Raw genomic sequence first — 10,132 nt, forward strand, 5'->3', positions numbered from 1 at the left:
CTTTTTCAATTTAATTGCAAAGAATTTTATCTTTATTGACTGGATGTTTTGCTGCTTTATTGAGATGTTTTGCTGCGTGAAAGTCATTCAATGTTCCACGCAAGTTTCTGATCAGATGATTTTGATTGCAACTGGGTCTGATAAGAGACCTTTTCGAGCACACGTGCATTAGAGCGCAGAAACTCTAGGTTAAGTCTGGACAATAATCTCACAACAATTTTAATAAACGCCGCGCTTGAGTCTGATCAATCAAGGCTTCTCTCATGATTGTTAGGCTCTTTATCCCAGGCTTTGGTCCAGACCCAAATTGAGCTATGATCAAACCCAATCGAGCGCACACCCCTGTGTTCCCAGAACGAAATTACAGGGTCTGGAAAGCGGTTCGAGCGCACAATAGTCTGGACCATGGTCTGATTTCGGTCTGATCAGAGGTCAATTCGGTCTGGACGGTCTGATCATAGTCTTTTTAGTCTGGACCATGGTCTGGGTTCGGTCTGATCAGAGGTCAATTCGGTCTGGAAGGTCTGATCATAGACTTTTTAGTCTGGACCATGGTCTGGGTTCGGTCTGATCAGGGGACGTTTCGAGCGCATTTGAGTCTCAAAAAACTCTTCATCAACTTAGTCACCATTGCTAAGTCACTATAGACTTAGTATTAACAGAATGAACTGTCAAAACAATCATCAAAATATTTTTGCGGAAAAATTATTTCAAATACGTTTCGACGGTAAAGTTTAGATAAAATTTGTGTTTAAGCTCGAGAAAAAATCTTTCTAGGGCAACAAAATCAACTATCTAAGGCAACAATAATCAAAAACATCAACTTAGTTCTCGTTAGATTGTAAAAAAACGGAAAATATTGAAATTTTGCATAAAAAAAACTTTTTGCATAAACAAAAGACATTTTTTTGGCAATTTTCACATTCTGACGGAATTTTTACAAAAATGGTTGTTGTTGCAGTTGGTACTTTCCCGGCAAGTATAAAAACTCCTCAAAAACGAAAGTATTGCATATCTACAACACCTAGAAGAAAGGAAGACTTTTGCAAGAAATTTTATATACATTTTCTTTTGCATTGAATTATAAAAGAAGTTTCCAGTTACCACAGAAAACTTTGCACCAAATTTTCAAGAAAGTATTGGAAAAACAAAAAAAAATTATGAAAATTACAGTATCTTTTTTCTGATTTTTTCAGCCCTCTATATTAAGTCAGATAAAAATATTTTGTATTGTAGTAACTTAAAAAATTGCAATTAAAGAGAGGACTGTTTAACAATTCTCTAATTTTTTTTTCAACACAACAAACAAAAAATTGTGATTGTGGTCACTTAGCTTAACTTAATCATGAATTGAACAAAACTGAATTTCATGAACTTCAATCCTTCGAACAAAATTTTGCCTTTATCAGACAATTTTTGAATATGCGGAACATGTTCAAAGGTTGGCATTCGTCATTTGGTCAATGATGGACTGGAAGGTCTGATCATAGACTTTTTTTAGTCTGGACAGTGGTCTGAATTTGGGTCTGATCATAGGCGCACTATACTCTGGACAAAGGTCTGGGTTCGGTCTGATCAGAGGACATTTTGGTCTTGAAAGTCTGATCAGAGATCATTTTGGTCTGGAAGGTCTGATCAGAGGTAATTTCAGTCTGGAAAGTCTGATCAGAGGTCATTTCAGTCTGGATAGTCTTATCATAGCTCAATTTGGCTCTGGACCAAAACCTGGGAAGTCTAGTCTAGCGAATTCTAGCTCTCTATGTTTAAACTAACCTATCTCAAGCCCTTGTCATTTTGCGAGCATTTCTTTCAACGTTGCTTGATTATGTTTTGTTTGATCATTTGAGCTTCTAAAATGCGCAAAACTGTTTAAAAAAGTTGGAGGAAGGTAAGAACTGAGCTGGATGAAACCCTGAGCTGGCTGAAAACAAAAATTAAAAAAATATATATACAAAAAATAGCAAAATAGCTTTAAAAATTTTTCCTCCGAAAAAAATGGCAATTAAAAAAACGAATTTTATTTCAGTTGACAAGCTGTTAAATAGAAGTTGTTGTGATTACAGCTACACTACCTAGCTGTGCGCTCTTATACATACAATCTTGTCTCTGTATGAAAGTACAATTTAGCAGACGGGGCACAAATTTGAAAATTTTTAATTTTTATGCCAACAATAATTTTCCATTTTGAACAATCACTAATTCCTAATTGAAAATAAAAAACTAAGCAAATAAAATCAAAAGCAAGTGAAAAATAACTTTCAAAAAATACTAAAAAAATTCTTTACATTGAAAAAAAGGAAAAAGAATTGGATGAATTTTACATCCTGTTTTTTAGGAAACATAAAACCCCGTTTTTTTGGCTGCGGAACGATGCTCGCTGATTCTTCAAAGTAATGATTTTATGTCAAGAATAATTTTCTCATATCATAGAACAAGCTGTATAATTTGATCAACTTTCTAAAAAAGAAAATTAATAAACTTTACTTTTGTATTCGAAATTTTGCTGCTCTACTAATTGGTAGGTACTATTTTTTTTCGTTTTTAAGGACGTTAACGAATTTATATAGGAGTTGCGACTGTTACCACGCAGAGGTTCGTTCGGTTAACAAAATTTAATAAGGTGAGTTAAATGAGCAAACAGATTTTGCATACTTTGATTCTTTGCTTTTTATACGACTTTAGACAAGCAAACACCAAAATTTTCAATCTAAACGACAAACGTTTAAATCTAGTCAACACTTGGACTAGATAATTGCATTTTGACTTGGTGGACAACATCAAATTATTCCATGACAACATAAAAATTGATCTACAACTCATTTTATATCAATCTCAATTGAAAAGTATCTCATTTGAACAAAACTAGTAAAAAATTATAATCGGTATCTTGCCCATCAATATGGAAAAAACCCTAAAAAATTTAACTGACTGACGTAATTAGGTTTATTCTAAAAATAATGTCTGAAAATTTGCTGCAAAGAATTGAATCGCGAGGAAAAGAAATGAGGTTTATGTTTTCCGTAAATTAAAAAACAGAAAAAGTTGCTCGCCTATTTGTTCAAAAAAACATCCCTGTTTGAGAATTTTCATGAATTTTTCAATGGAAAGCCTGAAATAACTCTAACAAATGAGCGCAAATAGTTTTACTGCTAGCTCAGCTCATTATTTATTGAAGAAAGATGCGCCTCATTTTCAGTTTTCGAATAATTCAGCAAGCTGTACTTCTTTTCAGCTCCACTTCAGCTCTTCCCCACAACACTGTCAACACTAATTCAACGCTTTCCATGATTTTGTTCTGCTCTGAGTTGGTATTTCCCTCAATTTCAAACAAAATGGGTCGTAAAAAATGTGGATGGTTCTTAAAAAAATGTTGAAATGTTGAGCGCACATAAAAGTGGCTGGGAAATGCTAGTTTAATGGGAAAAGTTAAACTAGTGTTTGAATAATTTTGGAGAAAATGCTGAATTACCGCTGAAAAAAGATTGTGGATTTGTTGAACTTTTGAAAAATTTACGGAAAAGCACTTAATTTTTAATGATTTTTAAAAACAATTCACAGCCCCTTTTGCTGTTTTCAGCCTCATTAAGCGCACTTTTCCCCCGCAAAAAAGTGCGTACTTCTTGCCGAAACCTGATCTCAGGGCTGTCCCGTTTGGTCTCACCAGGTTGTTTGGGGTACTCTCGATAAACGACTAAGAAAAATGGTCAGAACTTAAATTCTTTTTGCCATCATCCGTCTTCGAAAAAACTACCCTGAATTCAAACTGTATATCAAGAACTCATAAAATTACATTTCATGATCAATAACTTGTGTATCTGTGTACAAAAATAATCTGCGCCTGAGTTGGAAATTTGTGTCCACAATTCATTTACTACAAATTATGAACCCTCGGTACGTGTCAACAGATCTATCCACTGTGTTCATGGCTGCACACATGTCACTGGCTTGGTACCAGGCATGTTTCATGAACTGGGATGGATCCAGAACCAGAATCATGTCCAGACCCTGATGGTACGCAGCTGCGACACTGTGGTGTCCGCTCTCTATGCAACACATGTGTAGCTTGGGTACCCAGTAATTGAGAAGCATGGCCTGGGGTTGCTGTCGGCTTTGACAACCTGAGTCTGAGCAGCATGTTAGAATGACTTGGTTGCGAAGGGTGTCCAGGTTGGCTTCTGAAATTGAGATTTTTTTCGTTAACTTGCCTCCTGTCAGGTCAACTCTAATTTATTACTGTCCATTCAAAATTTTCAGGAATAATTTTCATTAGGTCGGTGCGTGTGCGTTAATGGCGAGACCACTATAAATGCTCAACGGTTAAAGTGTGTTGGATGAGCTGCACAGTTAAAATCTGTCTATGGTTTGATTATTTATGAGCCAATGTGATCGTTAGTGAGCTATGGTCTGATCATTAAGGAGAGCTGCTCGGAAGAATCTCGAGAGCAAAAATCGCTGCAAAAAAAAGAAAAAGCTTAATCGCCAAAACAACACAGACACCCACCCACCCACCCACAAACACACACACACACACGCAAACATGAACAAAAATAAACACATATGCACACATAAACACAATAAACAACAACAACCCACAGAACAACAGAACAGAACAGAACAGAACAGAACAGAACAGAACAGAACAGAACAGAACAGAACAGAACAGAACAGAACTAACCTTGCATGTGGTATGTAGTAGTGTTAGCACCATAGTGGTCAACGACCCTGCTGAGTGTGGTGAGGGGTATGCCTTTGCCCTCTACACTCCCACTCGCGTACACACACTCAGAGAGACTCCTGTCTCCCAGCAGATCACAGTCACGAACTGTCCTATCTAAAACACTCAAAACGTATACTGTTAGAAGGCTGAGAGAGAGAGAACAACCTAATGTAAATTGTGCATAAGATAAGCTTCACGTAGCTTGACAAGAAGCTCTACTTGTTCAGCGTATACTTGGCTATAAAAATGAAGCCTTGAGGAACAAGAACGTGGGAACGGGTTATAAGAGTTGACCAAGTTTCAGAGCTTACGACCAGTTGGTGTAAATGGGTAGCACAATAGGCTTGCAAGAAAGAGAAGCTGGTTCGAATCCAGCACTGGTCTATTTCACAGTAGTTGCACCTGCATATACCCTCTAACATTTTGCTGCTCTGGATCCGTGAAAGCTGCATCGGTCATTCGGCAATTTGTTCTAAGTTCCTGTAAGTTGCGGACAAAAAATTTTTATCGAGAAAGATTGTACTAGAGATTAAATTAACAATTAATTACACAGTAGGAATGATTCCTATTTCGTGTTCAAAAGTCATTTCCTTTAATTCTTATAAATTTTAATTAAGTTTCTCTAGTTTTTTTTTTAAAATGCTTTCCATAAGATCTGATATGACACTACCGAGATTTTACAACATCATTCAGGACCTTCGAGACAAATTGTTTGTCCTGAAAGATTAACTTTTTAAGACTTTATAAGACAATTTTATGACCAGAGAAAATATGGCTTCTTATAACATAGCCAGTGGGGCATCATTTACATTTTCATTAAAACTTTTGGTAAAAATGTCAACAAATGTCACCTTAGAATTGACACTTGTAAAATGTTGTGTTCAAATGCTTGAGTTTATTCTTTTTGCGGTGCTGTAGGAATTAAAAAAAGATTTTTGGACTGCAAAACGATGTCAGTAAGAAGAACTTCTAAGATCTTAAACTTAAGTGCAACGATATTTGGAAAAAAAATCGCTCAAGAAAAAAGAAATAGTTAATGTAATTTTCAATCAGCTTTATATAGACATATGACGTCTGACGAAGTGTCGCCATATCTTACGAGATAAAAGTTTCTTAAGGCAGAATTATACAATGCATATTTTTTTATTGTTTGAGATCTGATGAAATGTCTGACAGGGTGTTAGACAGGCAATGCGTAATGTGATAAATGCTGATAAAAATGTGCAACAGTTGCATGATCTTACAGGAAGAATATCATCAAGATACTGAGACAGCAAGCATTCCTTAATAAATAGAACTTAAATTAGCTACATTTCTGATAAGCATGTTTAAACTATTTTTCGACATATTCAATTCATCCATCGACTTTAAAGTAGCACAAAACAAAACTGATTTCAAAGAGTCCTTTTAAAATTTTACAAGCTGCATTTAATCTAATAAATTTTCAATTTTTGACGTTTTGTAGTGTAAGACGTGAAAGCACACCATACACGGGCAAGAACTGGTAAAATTTTGTTTCAAATGTTAGTGAGGTAGGTTAAGTACAATTGCACAGGTACTTATTTCTTCAGCTCACGAGGTTAGGGCTGAAGATTTCTTTCATCTTTCAACTCAATTTTCGTCTTTCTCAGAATTTAGTTCAAGATTACAAGATGTCGCAACCGCAGTGGATGGACCTGTACTGGATATTAACAAGAATATCTTAATTGCAAGCCGAATGTGCCAGCCATTACAATAATTGGTCTTAAAAGCTTTCAAACTCAAGTGTCTCTTACTCTTACAACCTATTTTTTTTGTTTCCTCAAGACCTGCCAAGGTTTACTTTTGAACAAGTCCAACTATTTGCAGTCATTTCAAAATTATGAGTATTTTCAAATTGATGTGTTACTCCGTTTTTCAGAGTGACTTTGTTAATTAATTACAGTCAGTTATACGAGCGTGACCAATTTGTTGAATAATCATTGTAGTTAAAGTTTACAATCTCCAGTTTCAAACAAGAGCTCAGCTCCTTTCGAAAGATTGACGTCGGGGAGGTCCAATCAAAGTTTGTCTTTTCATTTTTGTACATGAGGACTTTTGCCTAGTCCGCAAACCCTGAAACTAAAATCTTATTTTTTGCATTTTTTAACAAACCGACATTTGCTTAGATAAATTGTTTTCCACCTGATCAATTTAGTGCTGATGACATGAAAGCCTTCCAACTATATTAAAAATTTAAACGCCGTTTTAGAATTGAAAAATTATTGTAAGCTCAACTAAAACTTAGTTGCTCTGGTTTGTTGTTGGTGTTGTATTTTTTTTAATCTTTCCACAGTACCTGTGATTTGGAGTGCAGATAGAACACAAGCAGCAGCAGCATATCCACAGTAGCAGTACCCTATCTGTTTGTGGAAATGAGGCCACAGTTCGTTAAACTGGCTAGTCCCACTCTCTTCCGCCTCAGCCAACATCTGCTGGCCTCTCTCGCTCTCCAGAAGAACCCAGGGCTGTTGCTTCTTATCTTGGTTATTACAACCAGGCATAGTTAGTAATAGTTATAATAAATATAAGTTGTCAACTCTTCTGCTGTCTTAAAGGTACGAGTGATTGACAAATAATGAAGAAGTTTTATACGTACGCTGTCTTTGATTAGTCAAATTTAGTTGGATATAAAAGTTTTAACTTTCTGTTCAATATACCAAAAAAGCAAACCGAGCTTTTGTTTTGTTCTTGAATCAAATGACCACCTAAGTCTGTTCAAAAAATGTTTCCTGTGACGAAAAACAAATTATGAAGGTCAGAAACTACACTTTGTTAGCTCGGTTGGTATAAATAAATCTTTAGAGTATAATGTTCGAATTAATTTTAAATTAAACATGATATCAGATATAAGTTGTCATACAATACAACAGGCGTTTAGTTATCGGCTTAAACTTGTTTGCAACTCAACAGGTAATCCAAATTATTAATACGTTTGCGTAAATTTTTCTAATAGAAAGAACGTACTTAGTGCGAAACGCATTTTGTGTTAATACACGCCAAAAGTAAGAACACAAATTTGATCAAATTCATAAACCGCGATTTGGTTTTGTGGAATTACAGGTCTAATAAAACAAGTCAAGCTGAAAATCTTTGCAAATACAAAATGCAAATTTCTTAAAATAGAAGAGTGCTCCAAATATTTGAGAGCGTGACGCTCGATTTTGGAGCAAGTCAAGCGTCAAACACTGGAACACATTTAGCCGTCCAAGGACTCTCAAGCAGGGAATCGCCTTTTTCCATGTTTTGCCATTCACTTATGGTCACTATAGTGCAAATAATTCCTCAGTTATGCAAAGCCGTTATAATTGAACGCAACATAAGTTAAAGTCTTGTAGCGTGCACATTGGGTGAAAATATTCATCCAAATGCACGCAATGTAAGTGAAAATTAGAGTTACTATCTTTCCTCTCCCTTCATGTCATAAACCAATGACACACGCCTTAAGCCGGTAATAAAATGCACAATAACCGATTTGCATAATCACCCAAAGAAAACGTCCCGACAAAAACGATCTGAAAATTGAATTTGGCAGTGTCCTGGTTAATTTTATCATTTTTGTTCACAAATTTGACTGACTGGAAAAGTTCATGACATAATTGAATTCAAAATCTTTTTTATTGCCAAAAGTTCTCATGTTGAATGTACTGAATTATTATAATCTTCGCATAATTTTCACATCAATCAACAAAGGTATGTGGCGTTTGTTTACCTATGTTCCGATCCTCTTTTATCCTCGTTTTTGACACAACTTATCGCCAAACAGAGCACTGATTATCATATCGTAAAGCGTTAGTTATTTGATTGAGCTTTAAAGTTTGATTGGGTTCCCAATTACGGATCTTCGAGGTCAACAACCGATCTAATATAAATTCTCGTAGCGTGAGAATAGGAAAAATCTTCAAAATATGATAAAAAAAATAGACAAATAATTGACTGAAAAAACTTGAAATTTACTTAAACATTAATCTCATGAAAATTCCATAGCCAAATACCATGTATTGTCCTGAAATTACCAAGAAATCAAATGAGTTTTTACCACTCAAGTGCATTTCTTAACAGACTAACATTTTATCATTCTTTCTGATTATAAATGTACATTCTCCCACAATTTTGGTGCTTTTGAAAAAAAAATTGACAAAAACTGTGCCGACTACTGTGTTTAGCATTTATTGTAGATAAATGTCGTAAATAATCCCTAAAAAAATTATCTTAGCTATATTGTACACAAGAGAAAAATTGTTTAATTGACCAAATAAGTCAGCGACCTATATAAGTGATTGATGAAACAGAGGCACACATTAGCGATATATATCAACGAATGATTATACAGTAAACCTACGTTACCAACATACGTCCGCAAATGTCGATGCAGCATCACACATTAGTGGCATTCATCAGCAAATTCTGATAGAGCAGCATACATTAGCTACATGTACCGGCAAGTGTTGACACAATATCACACTTTAGCGGCATTTATCAGAAAATTTTGATACAGCATCACATATTAGCGAATTGAAACAGCAAATGTAGATTTAACCCGATACATTAGCGTTTTTCATCAGCAAAAGTTGATACCGCGTCATAAATTAGCGATAGACATCAGCAATTGTTAACACACGTCAACGACAGCGGTTTTCATCAGCAAATGTTGATACATCAACATACATTTGCAATATTCATCCGCAAATGTTGACAAAGCATAACACTTTAGCGGCATGCATCAGCAAAAGTTAATACAGCATCATTCTTCAGTGAAAAACATCAACAAATGTTAACACACGTCAACATCAGCAGCTATCATCAGCAATTCTTGATACAGCAGCATACATTAGCTATTAATATCATATATCCGCAAGTGTTGACACAGGATCACCCTTTAGCGGCATTTATAAGAAAATTTTGATACAACATCACACTTTAGCGAATTGAATCAGCAATTGTAGATTTAGCCGAATACATTAGCGGTATTCATCAGCAAATGTTGATAACGCGTCATAAATGAGCGACAGACTTCAGCAAATGTTAACAAACATCAAAGTCAGCGGCTTTCATCAGCGAATGTTGATACATCAACATATAATAGCAACACACATCCGCAAATGTTGATACAGCATAGCATATTAGCGGCATTCATTAGCGAATTCTAATACAGCATCATTCTTTAGCAACAAACATCAGCCAAGTTTAACACACGCCAAAATCACAGGCTTCCATCAGTGAATGTTGATACCTCAACATACATTAGCAGCATACATCCGCAAATGTTGACAAAGCATAACACATTAGAAGCAAGCATCAGCAAACGTTAATACAGCATCATTCTTTAGCGACAAAAATCAGCAAATTTTAACAAACGCCAACATCAGCGGCTTTCATCAGCAAATGTTGATAAAT

The 10,132-nt window shown here is 35.4% G+C and overlaps 1 protein-coding gene across 1 annotated transcript; it reads right to left on the reverse strand.

The window, feature by feature from the left end:
* Positions 1-3,699: 3,699 nt before the first annotated feature.
* On the reverse strand, positions 3,700-7,799 carry LOC142342325 (uncharacterized). The gene is made up of 3 exons (XM_075393624.1): positions 7,035-7,799; positions 4,676-4,831; positions 3,700-4,175 (listed from the first exon to the last, which is right to left on the reverse strand). Exons 1-3 carry the CDS (start codon positions 7,237-7,239, stop codon positions 3,865-3,867), a joined length of 672 nt encoding a protein of 223 aa, XP_075249739.1. The 5' UTR covers positions 7,240-7,799; the 3' UTR covers positions 3,700-3,864.
* Between the last annotated feature and the right edge of the window lie 2,333 nt (positions 7,800-10,132).

This window comes from Convolutriloba macropyga, chromosome 7, assembly GCF_964194025.1.
Source record: "Convolutriloba macropyga chromosome 7, txConMacr16.3, whole genome shotgun sequence".
NCBI lineage: Eukaryota > Metazoa > Xenacoelomorpha > Acoela > Convolutidae > Convolutriloba > Convolutriloba macropyga.